This window comes from Notolepis coatsorum, assembly GCF_963971535.1.
Source record: "Notolepis coatsorum genome assembly, chromosome: 10".
Classification (NCBI taxonomy): domain Eukaryota; kingdom Metazoa; phylum Chordata; class Actinopteri; order Aulopiformes; family Paralepididae; genus Notolepis; species Notolepis coatsorum.
Window position 1 is genome coordinate 55,278,796 of NC_140174.1, and position 24,476 is coordinate 55,303,271.

General features: G+C 42.5%; 1 protein-coding gene across 1 annotated transcript in view; it reads right to left on the bottom strand.

Annotated features, from left to right (window-relative positions):
* Positions 1 to 24,476, bottom strand: part of myo1d (myosin 1D) — a 259,403-nt gene that overhangs the window by 124,263 nt on the left and 110,664 nt on the right. The window contains exons 4-11 of the mRNA XM_084323512.1: positions 19,736 to 19,901; positions 18,788 to 18,841; positions 17,687 to 17,782; positions 15,157 to 15,273; positions 11,439 to 11,642; positions 9,386 to 9,531; positions 7,647 to 7,761; positions 6,526 to 6,696 (exon numbers count right to left, since the gene is read on the bottom strand). Of these exons, the coding sequence (XP_084179638.1) occupies positions 6,526 to 6,696; positions 7,647 to 7,761; positions 9,386 to 9,531; positions 11,439 to 11,642; positions 15,157 to 15,273; positions 17,687 to 17,782; positions 18,788 to 18,841; positions 19,736 to 19,901 (1,069 nt within the window). The remainder of the gene's footprint in view (positions 1 to 6,525; positions 6,697 to 7,646; positions 7,762 to 9,385; positions 9,532 to 11,438; positions 11,643 to 15,156; positions 15,274 to 17,686; positions 17,783 to 18,787; positions 18,842 to 19,735; positions 19,902 to 24,476) is intronic.

Sequence of the window (24,476 nt, forward strand, 5' to 3'; positions counted from 1 at the left end):
TGTTAGAAAAAGAAAACACCTCTGAACTCAAGGAGCCACGAAGTTTTCACCACTTTCTGAGAACTCATTTGCATGGTGCATGTTGCATTGTGGGGCATAGTAGCTATAGTATATTAGTGCAGTTCATGTCAGGGACCCCCAATCTGAGAAAATGTTTGTCATTGATTGATTGATTGATTGAAAAGTTTATTAACAGATTGCAGAATGGGTACAGTACAGTACAGCTCAATACATACAATTGTTAAGGGGATGCAGACCAGAGAAAGACTTTCGACTTGTTTACATCAGGGTCCCCCATTTTCAATTCATCATAACATATATGACATACATGACATACAGATAGACAGTACTGCTACATCTATACATTTATGACATATCAGATTTGCAAATACAGTACTGTTTGTGATACAAAAGTGTCCAGAAAAGGAGTGTATATACATTTGGCATAGAAACTGTACATTGGAGGAGGTTGGTTGGGTGGGGTGGGGTTGGGTGAGGGCTGTACATTGGAGGTGGGGGGGGGGGGGGGGGGGGTTGGGAAGGGGACACACACACATTTTACACTGTACATTGGAATATTGACAAAGCCTTACTTGGTCATTTACTGTACAACTAGGTTAGGACATTTGTAGGGGCCAGTTTCGAATTGCAGTCTCACGTAGGTGTTTTTTGAGAGTGTTTTTGAAGGTGGGTAGTGATTCACATTCCTTTACAGCTTTAGGCAGGGCGTTCCACATTGATGTGGCATAATTGCGAAACGTGTTTAGTCCCTTGTTTGATCCGAATCTGGGTTTTACATGATTTGTGGAGCTCCCTCTGGTGTTGTGATCGTGGTATTCACTGACCTTTGGGAAGTATTTTGACATGTACATGGGTACCTTGGTCGCGTAGTGTATCTTGTAGACCAGGCCCATTGCAAGTTGCTGTACTCTGTCATCTACTCTAAGCCATCCTAGGTTGTCAAAGTGGGCAGGGGTGAGGTGGGTTCTAGGAGTCAGGTCAAGTAGTAGTCTGACTAGCTTGTTTTGAGATGTTTGTAATTTGTTTTTTAGTGCCTTTGAGGTGCTTTGGTACCATGAGGTGCAAGCATAGTCGTAGTACCCTTGAATGAGTGCTCCTGCTAGAGTCCTCAGGGTATTCTTGTTTACCAGAGCGGAGATCCGGTACAAGAATCGCGTTCGTTGGTTGACTTTTTTTATTACATTGGATGCCATTTTGTCACAGGAAAGATTAGCCTCTAGGATGGAACCCAGGTAGGTAATTTCATCTTTCCTTGTGATAATATTGTCACCCACTGTAACCGAGAAGCCGTCGGTCTTGCTGAGTTTGTTATTTGAACCGAAGAGAATGGACTCTGTTTTGCCCATGTGTAATGATAGTTTGTTGTCGGCGAGCCATATGCAGATTTTGCCTAGTTCCGAGCTGAGGGCTTTTTCAACCTGTAACTTGTTCTTGTCAGAGACCAGCAGGGCTGAGTCGTCCGCAAACAGGAACAAGTTGCAGTCACAAGCTGACGACATGTCATTTGCATAAATTAGGAATAGTAGCGGTCCTAGTATGCTTCCTTGTGGAACACCACAGCTCACTGTGAGGGGGGGGGATAGTGTACCGTTTACTTCCACCATCTGTTCCCTCCCCTCCAGGTAGGATTGTATCCAGCTCACTGATAAACTATCAAAACCAATTGCTTTTAGCTTGTCAATCAGAATGGTGTGATTGACAGTGTCGAAGGCCTTCTGTAGGTCCAGCATGACCATGCCGCAGTATTTGCCCGCGTCCACCTCTTGTTTGATGTGGTCGTTCAAGTAGAGAAGGCATGTGTCAGTGGATATGATTATGTTCAAAATACGATAGCTATATCTAGTATACTGTAGTTGAGGAGAGCAGAGAAACCTATGATCAGAGAATAGTTACTCTTGTTTATTTCCTCATTTCTAGTGAATGAAATAGTGAATTTAAAACTATTCCCCATTTTTCTTAGGACCCCCTGGAACTCCATCAATGACCTCCCCAGACCCCATGTTGAGAACCATCGCATTAGAGTATGAATTATCTGCTGATCTCCAGAGCCCTTTAAAAAGGCATTTCTAATATCAAACCTCAACAGGACATGTTAATGCAGGCAAAGCAGAACCAATAAATATACATAGTGTATGCCTTAACAACAAACAGGAAATGGTCCAGTGAGATATGAATATAAACAGTATGTACTTTACATCACAGAAACCCTGTGAGACATTATTGAACCGAGCGCATCCGCATGGATGTAATCACAGTCACCTACTTCCATTCTCTATTAGCCGCCTCTCGGAATTATCCGCTGGGTTCTACAGTGAGCTGTATATGTACCATCACTGGTATAGCTCATACTGTATCTCCCCCACAACTCAACTTCTAAGGAAAACGGGTTGATTATTTGTGTTATTGACGCATTTTTAAACATTTACAATGCAGTTCCCAGGTTGGCAACGCATGTTCTACGTGTCAGGGACAACTAATCAATATAGGTAAAGATTTATTAAATACATAAGCTGGAACTCGAACACTCCCTCTTTATTCTACAAAAACAAGGTTTCTTCATGACTCACTTCAACTTCAAACTACTTAATTTTCCTTTCGGAACTTAATTTGTGCAGTGGTTAAAAGACAGAAATACAGTCACAATACATAGACACTCACCACTATAAAAAAAACACCAACTACATTAAAACTACAGTACTTAAAAGCATGATATATTAAAATCCATATGGAGTAATTCTATATGTATATAAATAATAAATAATAATAATAATACAGATGATATGCGTCCATCAGGTCTTGTGCATGATGTCTCCTGCTCTGGATACAGACACCTCCACAGACACACACAGGCTCAGCAGAATCACTAATGAGAGAGCCAGGAAGCCTGCCTACATTATCCTGCATCCACAAAAGGTTTAGCCGTGATTATTAGAATCAGACCATCTCGTAGAACAAAGACGCGCGCGCACACACACACACACACACACACACACACACACACACACACACACACACACACACACACACACACACACACACAAATGCAGAGAGATAAGCAGCTTTACCTGCACACACCACACATGTATTTGTGTGCCCATATTTACACATGCACAGACACAGACGTGTAAGAGGTAGAAAGATGAGCAAATTGTTTTGATGGCGTGAAGCTCTAAGTGCAAATATGTGTGTCTATTCTCCATAATGCCAGGCCTTGAATGTAAATAAGGTGTGATTAAGGCTGGGTGATCAGCATCACATTGCACTGATCTATAGTACTACAGTCTACTCAAATTCAGTCAAAACAGAAGAGATAGCCACATAAGAATGCAACAAACAGGATGAGACGTGACCTTAGAATAACAATGAACAAAGAGGGCAGTTCCTGATTTAGCGAGGTAATCATGTTTGGTCTGCTGCACACAGAGCCAGGCTCACATGCAGACTCATCTATATACCTGCAGCCACAGCCTCCCAAACACCTCAACCAAGAGGGCAACCATTTGTAACAAATCAGGACATAAGCAACCAAATGAGTTTGAGAGAATGGTGATTTCCATTACAACCATTTAATGCCAGCCATGTTAATGGTAGAATCTGTAATGTTGTCAGACAGTAAACTCTAGGCAAAAAAAATCCCCTCTTGGGATTGCACTTTGTTGACATTTCTTCGCTTTGGTCTGACTTGTGGGTTGGAGCTGAGAAGGGGTAGAGGAATTTCAGGATTCTGCCAAGAGAGGCATAGAGACATTCACAGTGTAAGATGTGGCCAACAATAGCAGCCCTCCCCTATCCCCACTCACCCCAGCCCACATATTAGACCAACACAGAAAACATAAACAAAGTGCAGTACCAAGTGGGGCTCTTTTGCCTAGAGGTCACTGTTTGACAGCACTACATGTTCTGCTTATAAGTGCACCAGCAACCAAATGACCACTTCCTATTTATTTCCCAATTCCATCCCTGACCTTGGCCAGGCCTGCCCGTGGCTGAGCGAGGGCAGGGGAATGACTCCAGGATTATGTAGATAGGAAAGGAGATTTTCACAAATCAATACATCCATGTTGTGCAGTCATCCTGTACAGTATCTATTACACTCTTCACATTTCCTTTATGTTTATTTTCTTATCTACTCGGATGGGTTTCTCGGTCCCTCTCACCCGTAGCCTCTTATTTCTCACCCCTGCCTGAATTGATTCTCTCTCTCTCTCTCTCTCTCTTTCTCAGCGTGTTGAGTCAGACATTGATCCGCTCTTTCTCTGACAGCTGTTGCCCTCTTGTGTCCGTTATGTGAACCACACCCTTTAGAAATCCCGCTCTGCAAGGAAGTTTAAAGGGGAATGCCACCCGTTTTTTTGAATTCACATTATGTTCTTCCTGTGCCTCAGTACAGTGCAGTTGTTATTTTGTGAACATACACCGCTCTCCCTTAAAGCTAGAAATCAGAGAGAGAGAGAGAACCCTTTAATTGGTGATGTTATTGGGATGTAAAATCTGGGTCTGCTCCATAGACAGTGAATGGGCCTCTGGCTTTATGAGGCCACAACATGTTTGAGTGAACTGTTACACCCACATGGGGTTCATATTCTAGAAACGTAAAAAAAGGATTATGTGAATTAATTAAAAAGGAGCGGCATTCCCCTATAAGCACTGAATTGGGACCAGCTTTCCAGATATAACGTTATATACATAAGTATATACATAAGTATATATATATATATATATATATATATATATATATATATATATATATATATATATACATACATATACATAAGTATATATATAAGTATATATATAAGTATATATATATAAGTATATATATATAAGTATATATATATATATAGCTGGGAAAAGGTTTCCAGGAAAACATTTTGTTAGCATCTTTCACTAAAACATATGGGTCACTACTGCAAGCTGCAAGCTAACAAGCTAGTTTGCTTACTATCCAAGGCTACCAAGGTGATTTAATGAGGAGCGCAAGCAATGCAGGTCACTCTTTGGTTTGGAAATTGTCTCTCTACACTGTGATAAGTAAGTGCCTGGCATATAAAAAAATATAAATGTGTAAACTGCTTGTTCATATATACACATCAAATTCACATTCTGACCCCAGATCAGTTTCATAACTGCACCTTAAAAGCCCATGTTGTCAGAGCCCAGGCAGGGAGATGGGATGTAAAGAAGATAAATTGGTTTGCGTCAGTCTGGGTGTACACACACGCACACGTACACACGTACACACGTACACACACACACACACAGGCTATTAGAGCCAATTAGCCGTTGTAAACCATCCTAGACTGAGTTGATAATTGGATGCTAACTGGATTGGGCTCTGGCAGTAATGGTCACTTATTGTGAAAGTAAATAACATCTTGGCTGCTCGGGTTACCACCATCACGTCCTGTTTCAGCTCCTGCTTTTACAGTTTGGGACTTTCTATTATTCCACAGTTCACTACGATTGGTTGAGATATATTCCAACATGTGCCAAGATCTCATGATAACACACGCATTGACCTTTTCTCACTGCTACATTTCTGTCTTCCTACACCAGCTAAATGAAATCAGGGGTTTCCAGATAATAACTTTTGCAGAAGATTTTATAGTTTGTTATTAATAAAAATGCTTTATTGTGGTAATAAAACAGTTGTATAATGGCAACAATGCCCTCAAGCTCACTGGTGGCTGTTCTGTGATGTTAGAGTGCTGTGCTGATCTGCAGCACATGGCCTTGTACCTCCTGCCAGCTGAGACCACAGCACAGCAGGCCAGCATGTCCCTGTTCTGTTATTACTGCTTCAGTCATGAGGCACACTGGGTCCAGTGCTAAAAATAGAACCAACCTGCTCTCATGTTATGAAATGTGTTTTCCATGATTAACTGAATCACATTTCAGATTCTTACTTGGCAAGTAGGGTTGAAAAGAATTAGTGCAGTTTAAGCATTCATTGAATTCCCTAGTGACGTGCTGTGCATTTTCCATGGTTCCATTGCCACGGTCGACATTCAATGACACGGTTGACATGATCATTTGATTACAATCAACAACAAACGTTTGCCTGCCAAGATCAGGGCAATGATGATCCAACACTTAACATTTAAAAACGTTTAAAAGAAAATTAGCTTTTGGAGTAGCCTACCCAGGGTTCCCAGACTTTGTAAAATGAAATTCAAGGACTTTCAAGTACTTTTCCAAGCACTATTTTTCATTTTAAAATGACATTTAAAAGGACCCAATAAAAAATAAATCTGATCCAATATGTATGGTTTAAAAACTAATTTCCGACAATTAGTTACACTTTAGATTTAAAAAAAAAATATATGCAATTTCTTGATTCAGAACAATTGTATCATGGATGAACAAAACTTTCATGGTTGATTTGAATTCCAAGGACTTTTTAAGCACCTTGTTAAAATTCCAGAATTCCAGGCCTTGACATTTTTTTTTTTTTTTTATCAAGCATTTTAAGCACTTAAAGGACCTTGTGCGAACCCTGCCTACCTTGCGGCTGGTGTAATGGACATGCTTGGCCAGCTTGCAGTTGAGGCCCTGCAGGAAGACCTCGTCTGTCACTTTGCCCACGTTCATACAGGCCTCGTCCAGCACGGAGAAGATGCCCTTATGCTGCTGCTCCACTAGGTCCACGATGATCTGGTTGTTAAAGTAGTCGATCTGATGTCACACAGGACAGAGAGAGAGAAGCAGTCAATCTGATGTCAGACAGGACAGAGAGAAGCAGTCAATCTGATGTCAGACAGGACAGAGAGAAGCAGTCAATCTGATGTCACACAGGACAGAGAGAGAAGCAGTCAATCTGATGTCACACAGGACAGACAGAGAGAAGCAGTCAATCTGATGTCATACAGGACAGAGAGAGAGAAGCAGTCAATCTGATGTCACACAGGAAAGAGAAGCAGTCAATCTGATGTCACACAGGACAGAGAGAGAGAGAGAAGCAGTCAATCTGATGTCACACAGGACAGACAGAGAGAAGCAGTCAATCTGATGTCACACAGGACAGAGAGAGAGAAGCAGTCAATCTGATGTCACACAGGACAGAGAGAGAGAGAGAGAGAGATAGAGATAGAGATAGAGATAGAGAGCCAATCCGATGTCACACAGGACAGAGAGAGAGCGAGAGAGAGCAAAGTCAGGGTGAGGGATCTGAAATCATACATTATACAATCAACATTATAATGAGTTTCCTAGACTTCGTGCTATGCAAGTAGTTGCCTATGAAACTCATAACATGTTATACTGTTGATATGGTTTGCAACCACAGTTGCAAGTTGAACCCATCTTGAAAGTACATCGATGAATGTATGAATCGTTTATCACAATAATAACGCAAAGACATCGCCCCTGTCACTATGAATTGAAAATGGGGGACCCTGATGTAAACAAGACAAACGTCTTTCTCTGGTCTGCATCCCCTTAACAATTGTGTGTATTGAGCCGTACTGTATTGTACCCATTCTGCAATCTGTTAAAGTTTTCATTCATTCATTCATTCATTCATTCATTCATTCATTCATTCATTCATTCATTCATTCATTCATCCCTCTCGTTATCAAACAGAATAGAAAAGGAGATTGAACGTGGAACCAAAGTGTCCTCCTTACGTGTTTCCAGGGGATCCCTTCTCTCTGGTACTCCTCCTGCTCCTGCGTCAGGACCAGCTGGATGAACAGCTGCTGCAGCTTCTCGTTGCAGTAGTTGATACAGAACTGTTCAAAGCTGCAACAAGAGAGAGAAGCGGCGTGTGTGTGTGAATGGATGTGACCAGGGATGGTACTTAAAGGAACACGCCAACATTTGGGGAAATTAGCTTACCGTCTTCTCCAAAGAGAGACAAGAAGATAGATACCAGTTTCCTCTCTGTGCGTTCAGTAGAAACCTATCTGGCTGCACGTTAGCCTAGCTTAGCACAATGAATGGAAGCGGACATGTCCAACTAACACCTCTCCCGAAGGCTAACCGGCCATGTCCGCTTCCATTCATTGTGCTAAGCTAGGCTAACATGCAGCCAGATAGCTTTCTACTGAACGCACAGAGAGGAAACTGGTATCTATCTTCTTGTCTCTCTCTGGAGAAGACGGTAAGCTAATTTCCCAAAATGTTGGAGTGTTCCTTAACACTTTCAGTGCCCAGCAGGGGGCGCACGATTTAGTGCTTGAATGCCCACCATCCACTTCAATGTTAGCGTTAATATCGCATAATCGATGTGTCTAATCTGCCCGTCGCTTATCAATGACTCATTTTCCAGTCAACATTGTCGAAGCAGATTTGTTTTTTTATCGGTTCATTTCCGTTTTATAGCATTTTGAAAAGCCCTCGTTTTCAAGGAAAATAAAAAAATTCTGTGATAAACACCCTGTACTGGAATATATACTAGTATACTAGTATATGTGTACGTATGCACGCTATATAGGCGAGCTGAAAATCGATTATCTTAGTTCCTGATCGCTCGCACAGCCAAACAGCCACACACACACATAGGGGGAAAGCTTATATCTCCGTGAAAACAGGTCTGATTATCCTAAGACTGGTAAAATAGATTCCTTACCTGAGTTCAGATGGTATCCAAAAAGATTATTCCAATTCCTGATTGCCATTCCAAAAATCTATCCTTTTATTGATCTAATGCTACATACTGTAAACACATATTCCACGCTGTTCTGATGCTCCACAATGAATCCGATCGGCTCGGGGTACATGCGTGAGAAGTAAAATGTGGATTCCGGAATTTTTTTTTCTCATCCATTTTCATTGAGTCCATTCCAAAAGGGTGCATTACCATCTGGGAGACGATAGGGGGTGCTTTTTTCACATCTGAGCTCCTGATGGGGCTGGTTTCCCAACGGTAGACTCGGTTGATGAAATATGAATTCAGATCGCTAATAAAAAAATAAAACGATAATTGTCGTGCTGGGCATTCAGGGAGCGGGCTGATAACACGTGTTATGTCGTCCGTGGCATCCAAAGTGTTAAGGACATTACTGGCTAAGCTCAGGGGGAGACAATCTGACTGCCATTTCTATACCACGTCCATTCATTTACCCTCCAATCAAAACTCTTAGTAGTGATAATATAGAGGATTCTTACACTTTTCATCCTGGGACAATTGGGAGAATTTTTGCCTCGCCCAGAGGCCCAGTCTAATTAAAACATAGTAGTACTCTTGTCGTGTGGATACCCAAAAGAGGCATGGCCACATCCAATTATGGGTCTCAAACCAACTCTGATACATAGAGGGATGTTTCTTATTCACTGATGCAAGTCTTACTGTAGAATACTCATACAGAAATTACCAAGAAAGAAAACAAGGAGAGATTGCAATCTAGATATCATCGGTCTGGACCTGTTGTTCTGAAAGATCTCGAAGCCGTAGATGTCCAGCACCCCGATGACCGTGTTCTTGCCGTGGATTCTGGCATCGTAGTTCTTCACCTCGATGATGTCATTGATCCTGCCCACGATCCAGCAGAACAGACGCTCGTACATGGCCTGGGAATTACAGTGGCATTCATTGTCGTCATCCAACAAGGTCAGAGCCAGTAAGACAAAGAAGCTTGAAAGAGGTTGAAAAAACTAACCAGGGTCCGAGCAGGAGAAACAACTCTGGACTCTCACCATGGAACCCATGAAAATATAAAGACCCCTATACTGTTTGTAAACCATGATGGCGTTTTTGGGCTGCGTGTGCAATTTTGTGAAAATATCGTTGACTATTAATAAGGGTGTTATAATACCGAGCTTGTGACATAAGAAGCATGTCATAATACCGAGCTTGTGACAGAAACTGGATTAAACGGTTGAATGGCCCATCATGAAGGATGTAATATGATGATCCATCTTCCCAGGAGACCAGTATTTGTTGTACTAGGTGGATTAACCTGGTTCAATCAAGTGAACAAATGATAATACAAATGCAATACAGATGTAGCTAATTTCCAGTTGCTAGCTTTTACATGCTCTCTGCACTACTGTTGCCGTTTTGGCTCCACAGGGAAACCTTCAACAGGCTCCAACAGGGTAGCACACTCATACAGAGAGGATGTTTGCTCAATTATCTTCGGAAACGTATTCTCGAGCTCAATAGACAGTCTACACGCCCCATGTTGACTTGTCAACATGCAGCCAAGACGTGTGCTGAGGAAGACTGCAGATTTTTTTCTTTTTGATCCACTTTTTCTCCTCTTTTTCTATTTTTCTCCCATCCCAATTCCAGTGTGCCAATTCTCCCCTCCCCTGTCTTGAACGTTGCTCGCATATGCCCCCCACTGGCCGGTTGTAGGGAGGATAGAAGCCTTGCATCACTTGTCCCCTCCGGTACACGAGGAGGCAGCCTGTCGCATCTTTTCACCTGCCAGCGCGGACTCTCATTGGCGAGGTGTAACGTGTGGGAGGCTCACACGTCCCCCAACTGACCTGTAGGAGTCGCTGTCCACAACGTCCAGATTACCACCCATCGACTTCCACTCGCTAATTCTGCCAATTGAGTTAGTATGACGGCTGGCCCAAGCCGGAGGCAACGCCGACAGCCGGAGTCGAACCCGGTGTCTCTTGTGTTGGTGACGAGCGCAATGACCGCTGCACCACCCAGCCGCCTATACCATGCATATCTTGTGTCTTATCTATTTTATTTTTTCGATGCCTATTTTATTCTATTTTATTATTGTATTTTGCACAATCAATGCAGGCATGACCACCCGCATTTCACTGTATGCCCTGGTATGTATGTGACAAATAAACCTCTTGATTCTATGACTATGTGACCTCGCGCAGCTGCGGTTCTTCATAATCTGTCATGATCCATGTCGATGTCCAATTAAAATTCACCATTGTGTCTATTGCACTCCACTGCTAGCCTCGCAGCAAACGTCAGCCTAGATTTCTTCTGGTTACTCCACAGACTGCAGTTGACAGCACTGTTAACTCAATCACTTGTATTATGCTGCCACCAGGTGGAGATAAAAAGTTATTCCATATAACGGGCGCACTTGGTCATCTCTCCCGATAGCACATTGGCTACAGGACAGGCCCTGTAAAGGTCTTGAATCACCAAAGCCATGAGAGGTCCTTGCTCATGGAGTCATGATTGTGCAATAAAATATTAGAGTAAATAATACTTGTGCTCTACAGCAAAGACTCCTACTGTGAGTGTCAAACATGCATCCAGGTCAAGGTGAAATAGTCCATTACAAACAGTGGGTGATAACTCACCTTGTGTGTGTGTGCGTGTGCTTGTGTGTGTGTGTGGCCCTATGACATCACGAGGCTACAAGCAATCGCCTACCAATGTCATATGGTAAAACCGCCTATGCTCGTTTTGTTTAAGAATTGTTATAGGAAAGATACGAGATGGCACACTACTACACCGACTACATCCAAGTGAATAAAGGACCACTAACCTTAGCTAACGCGTCCCGTCCATAGTTGGCCTCCTGCGCTGTGTGCTGCTTGTCAATGATGTCTCTGCCGGTGGCCACAGTGCGGTAGAGCAGGGCCTTCTCCACACTCTCGTCCTTGGTGGACAGCAGGTCTCCGATCACAGACACCAGCTTGGAGGTCTCTATCAGGATCACGTCACCGTCCACGCCAAACGTCATGTTCCCCTGGGAGGATATTCGGACAGGGCGGGTGAGATTTCACAGAGAGATCGATTTTTCAAAATAGCTTTTATAGGATTTCTGCTTTATTGGATAAATGGAGAAAGACAGTAATTGTGGGAGAGAGACAGGAAGTGTGGGAGAGAGACAGGAAGTGTGGGAGAGCGAAAAGGGTTATGCTGCAAAGGTCATGGACACGATTTCAACAGAGAATGTTGTAGGAATTGGTACTGCATGCACTTTAGCTCTCTGAGCCACCAGCACGCCTGCCTTGTAGACAGTTGTGTTTTTGTTCTCAAAGGAGAGTGAGCAGTCTACTCCCTTCAGTATATTTTCTTTATTGAGACAGTAGGAAGGCTGAGAGGGACTGCTCCTACTCTGTCCCCCTCTCAGGCTCCCTGCTGTCGAGAGAGAGAAGGTTCTATATTGAGACAATAGGACGGCTGAGAGGGAGACAGAGTAGGGGCAGGCATGAGAGAGAAGGTTCATTACATTTACATTTAGCTGACGCTTTTATCCAAGACTTACAAGTTCTGTACAACAAGTCAGCAGGAAGGGTAGGGGAGAACGGGGATAGTTGTCACACTTTTTACTCTAGTGTGAATTGCTCATCATCAAAACATCTTTCAATAGTCATTCCTACATTAAATTGAAGCTTAAGATGTTGGCTTGAAATGTGTATCCCTCTCATTTTCCAACGTATTGTAACAAAGAGTTAATCATCACCTATCAAAGACACTGACATATTGTGACAACCAACCCCATCATGGGGATGGTTGTCACACACTATGGGGTTGGTTGTCACCATGTGTTTTAACACTTTCCGTGCCGGAGCTCGGTGCCCCGGAACCTCCTTGAATGCCGCCACCCACTTCAATGTTAGCGTTAAAAACGCCTAATCTATGTTTTAAATTATGGCTATGTGTCTAATGACTCGTTTGCAGTCAACATTGTCGAAGCATTTTGAAAAGCCCTCGTTTTCAAGGAAAATATAAAGATTCCGTGATAAAAGACATTTACTGGAATATTCTAGAATACACAAAAACTGTCATTTTTCGGCCTATTTATGAATCGTTTTCAAATAAACGCTAGATTATCGATAGTATATGTGTACATATGCACGCTATAGAGGCGATCTGAAAAATCGATTATCTTATTTCCTCATCAGCGATCACAGCCAAACAGCCACATCACACATAGGGCAAACGCTGAAATCTCAGTGAAAACAGGTCTGATTATCCTAAGACTGGTAAAATAGATTCCTTACCTGAGATCAGATGTTATCCAAAAAGATTATTCCAATTCCTGATCGCCATTCCAAATATCGATCACGCTTATTGATTGATTATTGGCTGCTGTAAATATATATTCCAGGCTGATTTCCGTCCCGCGATCAGATCAGATTGACAACCTAGGATGGCTTAGAGTAGATGACTCTAAGAGTACAGCAACTTGCAATGGGCCTGGTCTACAAGATACACTACACGACCAAGGTACCCATGTACATGTCAAAATACTTCCCAAAGGTCAGTGAATACCACGATCACAACACCAGAGGGAGCTCCACAAATCATGTTAAACCCAGATTCGGCTCAAACAAGGGACTAAACACGTTTCGCAATTATGCCACATCAATGTGGAACGCCCTACCCAAAGCTGTAAAGGAATGTGAATCACTACCCACTTTCAAAACCACTCTCAAAGAACACCTACGGGAGACTGCAATTCAAAACTGGCCCCTGTAAATGTCCTAACCCAACCCCCTCCAATGTATAGTAAATTACCTAGTATGGTTGTCAATATTCCAATGTACAGTTTTGTTTGTACAGTTGTACAGTGTCGTTCCCCCCCCCCACCCACCCACCCAACCCCACCCAACCTCCTCCAATAAACAGTTTTTACGTCAAATGTATATACTCTCTTTTCTGGACTCTTTTTGTATCACAAACAGTACTGTATTTGCAAATCTGGTATGTCATAAATGTATAGATGTAGCAGTACTGTCTATCTGTATGTCATGTATGTCATAGGTATGTCCTGATGAATTGAAAATGGGGGACCCTGATGTAAACAAGACGAAAGTCTTTCTCTGGTCTGCATCCCCTTAACAATTGTGTGTATTGAGCTGTACTGTATTGTACCCATTCTGCAATCTGTTAATAAAGTGTTCAATCAATCAATCAATCCCTCTTGAGCAGACTGCTCGCCAGCACAAGCGACTGACCAGCAGTTACACAGGGATAGACGATAGGGGGCGCTTTTTTGGTGTACCAACGGGAGACTCGGTTGATGAAATATGAATTCATTGCTAATAAAAAAATATTTGTCGTCGTGGGCACTCAATGGGGGGGCTGATAAAACGAGATATGTCGTCCGTGGAAGACAGAACTCAATTTGAAAGTTTAATTGCATTGACAAGTTGACAAATACATAACTTAATGTATCTTAACATGAACATAAACAGGAAACACATCTTTAGGCCATCCTATATAACAAAATAAGAACACAATAAATCGGCCTAACAATAATAGCCTACACAACATGTGACGACCAACCCCAAAAAGAATTTGATGACCAACCCCACCTGGAATGTCTTGATAGCATCAAGGCTAACAGCCATCTAACAACTAGTTAGCTAGCTAACAACAATCTAAACTATAGCTATCCCTTCATACTTTTTAAGGGTAATAATTGTTTCCAAAGCCTAGAAGAAAAATACTGAGGAGCGGAATATTTACAAATAGACACGAAAAACACAAAAAGTCCTCTCACCTCAAGTTCAGCTGTTTCACTCCAAAGATGACAATGTAGGTGAACTCTGACCCCAATTCTGGACATTTAAATACCAAAATATGGGAGACAGGACCCTCTGGTGGTGAAATATAATGAATGTGACAACCTACCCGTGTGACAACGTCCCCCGTTCTCCCCTACAACTCTGGCAGCTAAAGTGTAAGTGATATTGTTCACCAAACAGTGTTGAACTTGAGCACAACACTCATTATTAAGACAGCAGGAAGGCTGAAAGGGAGGCAGAGTATGAGAGACACAGGAGAGAAGGTTCTTTATTGAGACAGTCGGAAGGCTGAGAGTAGGAGAGACACAGAAGAGAGTTCCGTTTAGATTTACTGAAGCCAGCAGGGCCATGTGTGGCCTCGGAGCTGGGAGTGTACAACTAGACCATCTCTGGTGAGGATTTCTAAAGAGTCACTTGGAAAAATAGTTTTTGTGTTCTTGTTTTGAGATAATCCTTGAAACAAGCGGATTTGTTTTGGAACAAATGGAATCATCTCAAGCCTTTGGCAGTTTGCTTTTTCATTTGTTTGAACAATAAAAGGATTTTAAGACTCAATACAAGATTAAATTATGGAGATTTCTTGCAGTGTGAGCAGTTTATCATGCCAGCGCTCTAGTCCAATCCACCACTATGGCACCAATTCAAGCCCGGCACAGATTTCTCATAACGGGGGCCACTACTGGCATAGAAAGAGAGCTAGGAGTTGGTATTGTGGGGTATTACCAGATGTAGGATGGTGGCCAGGATCTTGTAAACAGTCTGGACCTCCTCAGCTGTGAAACCAATCACCTTCATAGCATCAGCCACAGCTTTGAAATCAGCACCGTCATTAATACTAGACTGCAGGGAGAGAGACAGAGAGAAAATTATGATTTTTTTTAGTAGGATCGCAATAGCTTGTTACTGGAAAGCAATAGGGATTGACTTTGACAAGTGATAAGATTTAACATTTTCCAAAATACAGAGAATGTGCATTTATCCCTCACATTTTCACCCCCTTCACCAATTCATACAGTAGGAATGTTGAAAATGACCACAATTTATGAAATAAATAACAGTCTGAGGCTCAACAGGGAGAGAGTCCGTCTATAAAAAGGAGCCTCCGGAGCACACATTGTACAAACCGCTGCTTCAGCTGTTTGTGCTGCATTGTGTTCCATGACGTCAGCTTGTTTGTTGCTCTAAAGTGGTTCTGTAGACATTAAGATCCCATGCAGAGAGACACGCAGAAACGCACAGCACAGCAGAAGCTGTCATAAACCACCAGCGGGTGTAGCTAGCAGCAGACATTAAAACAGTTTCCAGAAACGGGGTTCCTTTTACATAACTTTTACAAAAAACGATGACGTAATTTTCACCCAATATCCTGACATCTTCGTACACAAGCTAAGCGTCTGGCGAGAGACTCGGTCAGTCGGTTGTAAACGTCAGCGTTGAGGATTTCAGATGGTAATACGGGTTTGATTGCGTTTATCCCTTGGCAAATAACCGCCGTCTCAGGCAGTTCCAACAAGGCCGTCAGGCTTCATTTGACTTCTCATGCTCTGCCGTGGCAATAAACAATTCCATCAGTGGTTTTTGTGAATCAGTTCAAGTGCAGTTGTAAGTGTACTATCCCCTATGGGAATGTCTGTAACCCCACACACGGAAGACTGCACACCACACACAGCGTATGAATGTTTCCTGTATCTGGTACCAATATTACTGAGTTTGCACTGCTGCGGGGGCTGGGCCGGTACCAGAACACACTCACTGTAGGGAACTGAAATGAGAAGAGGTGCACTAGTAGCTGTAGGACACACTGTGCGGGCAGAGGCCACAGAAAACAATTGCTAGCAGATGAAAATTACATCATTAATGCTCGCAAACAGATGTGGGGCAGGATCAGAAGCAGCCTGCCGCCTGCATGTTATGATACTGGAGACTGACTGCATGCATGTGAGTAATGCACAGAGCTGTTTTGTTTGTGTTGCTGTCTGGAGGCGAACCATGCTTTTCAAGAGTTTTATTAGAATTTAAACGGGACAAGGGGTGCGGGAATATGGGGGGACAGCAGAGTGTCTTCTCCCCTCACTTTTTTCAGGTATTATATGGAAAATGTTTTTTTTTTGGCGACAAGGTTGTGTGCACACACAACAAGGTTGCGTACAAGTTGGCCTTTCCCCACTGATAGTTAAAAATGTATGGGTTGTGAATAAAATGTATATCTGTGTTCATTCCCTCCTCTTTCATTCCCGATCAAGGACAAGACACACAAGGCATTCGTCTCATCAAGATTTGAGTGAGTTAGGGCGGCTACGTGGTGCAGTGGGCAATGCGCTCACCACGAATACTGGAGACGCTGGGTTCGCCTGTTTGAGCCCAGCGCTCCACATTGCTTTCAGTTTAGCTGGTCATCCGTACAAATACACATTGGCAGTATTAGGGGGTGGGAAACTGATGGGTGGGGATCGGGCATTGTGGACAGCGACTCCTACAGGTCGGTTGGTGCGCCTGCGCAGTAGAATCAGGAAGCGATGGGGGCGGCGCCCCTCCAAAGCGCAGACCCCTGACGCTGAAAGATCGCGCCGCGCAGGTGAAAAGATGCGACTGCGGTTACCTCGAGTATCGGAGGGGACTCGTGCTATGTATGACTTAGTCCACATTGCAGCCGGCTTGTGGGAGGCAAGAAACAGCGTTCGAGATAGGGGAGGGTTGAATTGGATGATACGAAATTGGGATGGGAGAAAAATAGAAAAATGGGAGAAAAAGTGGATAAAAAAAAAGATTTGAGTGAGTTTGTGAGGTGCGCCCGATGCACTCCAAAAGGGACAGCGCTCACCTCGGGGGGGGGGGGGGAGACTGCAGCCATTTATATTACAGTACATGTATATGAAACGTGTGCTTCTCCGTGTTTCAATGTTGCTAGGAGTTCTTAAGCCTGAACTTTCTTGATTTTTACGTGGTACAATCCGGCGCCGTTGGAACCCAATGTTGTGCTGAAAAAGGACTGCCTGCCGGAATAAGACTGCCCCCCCCCCCCAATGCCGGATAGCAAAGTCCGACATTGACCCAATTCTATACTCTTTTGCATCCGAGACCCCTAACGCTGCTAACCCCTATGCCTAAAGATATAAACATACAAATAAAAAAATATATATATTTCTGCGCGTTCACGTGGGGTGCAGTCCCTTTTCGGCACAACACCGGCCTGTGCTGCTGTGGACGAGGTAGCTACAGCTTCTTTAATGGAAGTGTGTGTCTTGTGTCCTACCTTGACCTGGCCTCCCACTTTGATGTAATTGTAGGCTGTCGGGTCCTTTTGGATGTGAAGAGATCGCAGCAGAGGATCAGGCGCTCCTCTGAGCAGCTGCAGAGGAAACACATACATGTCACCGCGGTGAAAGAAACGCCTTTTACATGAGTGGAAAACCCGGAGTCATTCTTCAAACAATAACCAAGGACCTTTTTTAAAAGGAGAACCACACCCAAATGAATTCATACTATGTTATTACTGTGGTCTAAGACGGTCCAAAAATATCAGTGAACACAAATAATTCTCTCCCAAATCTAGAGTTTGTGATGTCATCAAGCATAAAGTCTGGAGCTGCTGCATAGACTGAGAACAATGCTAAAGGTGACACCGAGAGCACCCGGGGGAATGTTCTGTGTATACAGGTACATTTTCTGTTTCTCAACAGAGAACACTACAAGAGAATATAGCTCCTCTGGATACAAAGAATAAAGTAAACAATCTGCGGATCCACAACGTCAGTCTCCCTTTCCTTGTGAAAGGAGGAGCTCCAGACTTTATACTTGATGACATCACAAGTTTGAAACTTAATTCTATGGTTTCTGGCTTTGGAAGAGAGTAGATCATGTTCACAAATATTTATTGAATATTCCCAGGCCATGGAAGTAACATAATGGAATTCTTAATTTTGGTGATATCCCTCCCTTTAAAAAATTTATATAAAAAATGATATTAAGAGGAAGTAATGTACCATTGTGTTTCAGCCTAACATTACATATTAACCTTCATCAGGGTACACACAAATGAAGACATACAGTACTTTTGAATGAAATGCAAACATTACATCAACATTTCATTAATAAATTAAGAAAAAAATAAACATAATATTTTTACAGCATTGCCTAGTTTTTCCAACCTCATTGCCGTACAGTGAAATACAATGGTCTGCTTGTTAATGATTTGTGTTGAAACTGTGTCCATTTCTGGAGCGTGATTCATAATCACTACTGGAAAGTTCAGTGTGAGGTAGTACAGTACCTGACTTATAAACTAATAATACACACATGCAAATGCACGCACATGCAAGCACACACACACACGCACGCACACACGCTCTCTTACCTGGTAAAATGAGTGGAAACTCCTCTCTCCCCCCTGCTGGAAAATGACCCTGGACTGAATGTACAAACACAATAATGGTCAAAACTGAACTGAACTGAAATACTCATAGACACACCAACACTGACTGACATAACAATATGTTTAATAACAATGACGACAATAATATAGTACCCTTTCTAAAACATTGTTTACAAGGAACTTCAATTCAATTCAAAACAGGTAATCGAGTCAAAACATTAAAATGGTCTTAAAATCAAAGACAGATGCTAAAATCAAAGACAGACGGCACACACACACGCACACACAGCGTGCGTTCCTAGTCACAATAACAACCAGCTGATAGCGGCTGATCACACGCTTTCCTCACAGAGGAGAGGCAGAGTCACAGTCGGCACAGGAGCGCTGGGAGGGATGAAGGGCGGTGGCCTCCGTTGTCCTAACAGAAATTATCCAATGACCCACCTTGTTAACTAAAGATTTTAAGGGGAAATTTGAGGGAAAACAGCTTGACAAGTGCCCCCGCGTCCTCTACGCTGCCCCTCAAATACAGATGATGTTTTTAGCGTTTTTTTTGGAATCATTGACTTTTTTTGGAAGATAAAGGCGATTTGTGATTTCACGTCTTGTAATGGTTAATTTATTTCATATTTAGTGAAATGGGGGTGTGCCTATCCGTTCAAATGTAACAAAAATAATCGCTGATGCTGTGCATGTGACATCTGCATTCTCTCTTGAGAGAGAGAGGGAGAAGGGTCAAAAATACTTTTTTGAGTGACGCCTTCCCACAACGTACAGGATTTCCCTCACTCTGCCCACCATCCAGTGCTCCTCGCTCTTCCCAATAGGCAACCACTGAAAACTGGTTGCCTTTTCGCCCTTCGTCAACTGTGGGAACCTAACACATCCTCTCTCAGAGGCCAGCGATGTCAGCGGTCTGGCGCCCCCTACCTTCTCCAGCAGGTAGTTGCTGATGTGGCCTCCAATGGGATCGCCCTTGAAGTCAAAGTTAATGTCCATGTATTTGCCGAAGCGGCTGGAGTTGTCGTTGCGGTTGGTCTTGGCGTTCCCGAAGGCCTCCAGCACACAGTTGGATTTCAGCAGCGTGTTCTTCACTCTGAAGGCAGGATGGAAGTCAGGTTAAAGTGGGCAGAGTGGCCAAGTGGACGCGAAGGTCACAGGTTTGATTCCCCCAAATAACAGCCAATGTGTTCATCTGTGTCAAAATGCCCTTGAGCAACGCACTGAACCTCTACTTAGCTGTAAAACTGCTAATCCAGCAATCAGAGCCATCAGAATACATACATGTATGGATATGTGAGAGAGATAATTTCCTAAAAGTAAAGTAGTGCAACGTTTTTCAGCAACGTCCTGCTTCACTCATACAGTTCCACATATTCACACCTGCCACTGAGTAGCTCCACTGGAGCAGCTAGAGGTTAAGAGCCTTGCTCAAGGGCACCTCAGAAGAGGATATTGAGGGAGGGGACAGCATTATTCATTCACTTCCCCCCGCCTAGATTGTGCTGGTCCGGGGATTGAACCTACGATATTCCGGTCTCACAAGCCTGCTTCTCTAACCACCGCAGTGGACCTAAGTCTAAGTCCATTTCCATGCCTTTAGGTTGTTGAGAATAAATGGAGGCTGAAAAGTGTTTTATTATTAAATAGTTTTTTTAAAACACTTTTCAGCCTCCATTTATAAAATTTGAATCTCGTCATTTCAGTGTGTAAAAACAAAAAACTCATCACACACAAAATACTTTGTTTCATCTCTTTGTCCTAGTTTGAAGAAGGCTTGTTGTCGTACTTGCTCACAGTACTACTAGATCTTGCCTGGCCAAGACACAGCTGGCTTTCCACGTCATGTTTTTCACCCTGAGCAGGTGCTAATGGCTCCCCTGACAACCATTATGGGAGGGAGGCTCAGTAAGCTCAGTTGATGCCTCCATAGCCCGCACCAATAACAACTATATAGTTCACCCATCCACTCACACATTAAACACACCACAACAGTGGAAGCAACCATGCAAGGTGCCACTGCCAACCTGCTCATCGGGAGCAGTTAGGGCTTGTCTTGCTCAAGGACACTTCAACACGCTGCCAGGAGGAGCCGGAATCAAACCTGGAACATTCCAATTACCAGACAACTGCTCTACCTCCTGAGCGACTGTCGCCCCGAATTAGAATAGAGGCCTTGGACATAACATTTGTGTAGTTCTCTTTCTTCCAACATGGCTGCCTGTAACCATTGGTAACCACTTTCAAGACAAAAATGTCAAAAAACCTGTTCAGTGGTAGAGTAGGTAAGAAATACTGGAAAAGCATATTACTGTTCCACTGTGACTTGTTTACAAGATCCAGTAATACGCATTTTAGTTGATTAGACTATTTCTCATACATTATATCAACACATAGCGACAGTTGTTTTGCATATAGCAACTGTTGTTTCTTCCAACATGTGAGGACAAATGGGGACATTAAACATTCTGTGGAAGGCCTCTATGGAGAATGGACAGTTCTAGAACACACCATCATCTTCCCATGATGCACTGGACTTAATGCACTGAGACGTAATACTATAAATGTTGTTCGGCCATCTTAACCCTTTCACTACCACACTACAGAAGGTTAACCTTTTACCATTCACGTCTCGCAGTGAAAGGGTTAACCGTTTGGTAGTGCGGCAGTGAAACTCATCAGTGCATCACAGCTAAACCTTCTCCCCTCCCATCAAATATAGCATTGCGTCAGGCCAAGCACTCCTTACCCTTATAATAGGTTACATGTCCTGGATTGGCCCCTACATGCATGGATGCATGCACACACACACGTGCACACACACACAGGCTGCTGAAGCCATCTACATAAATCTCAGTTCCATATTGACCATAGTATTTCCCAACTGCTCTGGACAGACCGTTGAAGGCACCAAAATGAGAACTGTGGGCCTGTAAATGTGACCTACAGTATATATTAAAAATCATGAAAATGCCAAAAGGCCATATATTCAGAACTAACATGCCATAATAACCCTTTTGACTGACTACATTACTGCCCCATATCAGTTTATACTTTCAAGTCATAAATACATAATACAACAGCAGATAACGTCATACGATTTCCCTATGCACTCTCTAACTGATAACTGCATTATTATACAGTCTGCTAAGAAATACCAATAACAATAACTCACCGCAACTTCGCTATCATCTTCTTCTGATGAATTTTCATCTATTACGTTACTATGGAAACAGCAGGCTAATTCTCCGCAGCAGCTTCATCAAATATTTCTTACCAGACTATATATAATATTAAAACAATGGAGTAGCTGTGCTTGGTGTGCATGTTGCGAGTTTGAGCAAATAAGAGCAAACTCCTAAGTACAAAGGGAAACTGTATGACATCATCCGATATGTGCTGGGACACTGTTGTGCTAATCATAAGGGTTAACCCTTCTGTTGTGAAGGGCCAGATTAAACTGAGAATCTACCTTTATTGTTTGATATACTTTGTATATTATTTATATATATAAACGGAATATCCCTTTACCTGCGTTCAAACCAGAGTAATATTCGCTCTCCTTATTGGACAGCGCCCCCAGGCGCCAGCGCGCAGGCCCCCAACGGCAGGTTCAAAGACAAGTTCAGGCATGTCAGGACATGCCCGGAGACAGCGTATTGATACCAGACAAAGACTGCGGTTTGGGACTAGATATTGTGGTATAATATATTGTCCTTATAAGTCACATAAAGCTAATTACAATGTCTGTTTCAGAATTATAATAAATCTGTGGGCGTACCGGTCATACTGACCAATACGGAGAGTTAAACAAACACTCCTGGTTTCCAGTATATGGCAGTACAGGAATTGTAGTCCACATAAACAGCGTTAGATTAGACTTTATACGCTTTTAATGTTGAAAACTTGGGCACAAACAACATAGATTATGTTTAAAAGTAAGATGTTTAGGTTATATTCACTTGAGTTAATGTGTTTATCTAAAGAACCAATGAAAGATAACTAGCCCTTTCCATTGTAAGACATTTTAAACATGATTCAAAATGTGTGGTTCCACATTCATATGATGCTTGTGTACATATGCGATATGATTGATAAATTATAACACTATCATTACATCCTAGGATGGGATGGATGAGAAATAGCTGATGTTTTGTTAAGCTCACAGACAATCAACAAAGAACCCATTCAAATGGTCTTAGGAGTGGAAAATTAACATGTGTTTTTATTTTCAGTCAGGCTCTGAGGCGAGATGCAGAGACCTACACCCAAAATTGTATCACAAAAGACTGAAACTCCAACAATTTGCATGTCAACCGAGAGACAGTGCAGAGCTGAGAGACAATCGATTGACCATTTGAAACAAATCTGCATCCAAACACCCACATGTAAATTTCTTTTACAGGAACGCCAACGATAACAGACGATATTCAGAGTGGGCACTTGGGAGACAAAGCAATGCAAATGCCTGCACTCGTGACCACAGACTTGGTGGACTCACCTGGCGGTGGATGGCAACAGAGAACCACTTAGTTAACATGAATCAGACACTAGTGATGAATTTGCAGTCATGAAAGGCACCATATTTCCCATACTAACAAAATAACATAACTTGCATGCTATCCCCTCCTTCTATTTTCTGCTTTATAACCAATAACATTCATAACTATTCTTTTAACAAACTAATACATTTCCATGACTGCAAAATTATCAACCACCAAAATTGAAACACAATTATCTAAATGTACAAGGTATACACATACATTGATCATTTAGCTGACACTTTTATCCAAAGCGACTCACAGGTTCTGTACGACAGGACATCAAAAAGGGCACAACTCTATCAGCTGAGTAACCATGGTCATCAAAGTGTTGAGTGCTACAGTGTAGGTTAGTTTATTAGGACAAATGCATGACAGTAAGATTAGCTAGGGTTAGAATTATTTGTATCAGTTGAAAGCAGGATAATCATTTACACAATGATTATCAAAATGCACAAGGTGTATTAGAGGTAATTAAATTAATGCTATTTAAGAGTAAATGAGAAAACGAATGATTGTTTTTCATGCAAAATTAACTGGCTGCCTAGAATTTATGTTTTTTCCCCCATGCTAAATTATGATGAGCACACTAGAGGTGTGAGGAAAGCCAGAGAAGTCGTGACGAGGTAAGTATCCTGAGATACACCCAACGCATCCTGAGGTAAGATCAAATTAAATTTGACATCACAGACTATGAAGAAAAATAGCTATTTTATCTGATTCAAGACTTTGGCCATTCATTTACAATTTTATTTAAAGCCTAATGCTGTAAGATCTAGTTAGATACAAGATCTGATAAGATTGTAGTGAATGTGACCTTCTTAACATAAGGAATCACTGCTAATGCGATTGGCTTGCATTTCCTATTTTCAATTAAGTGATTTTATTTACAATGAATTGAATTAATCCCAAAATGATTTTCTTCTTTAGCAGAAAGGCGTTGAATCATTTATGTGAGGAGGTTTTCTAAGGCAGTTTTCATCATCCTCAGATCATGAATTGGTGAGAGGACAGGACGAGTGAGACGACGCGTGACCTGAACCACGAACGATGGCGCGACCAGGCAAGGAGGAACACAACCCAGCGACCTGAGCGACCCACGACAGCATACTACCACCAGGGACGCCGCC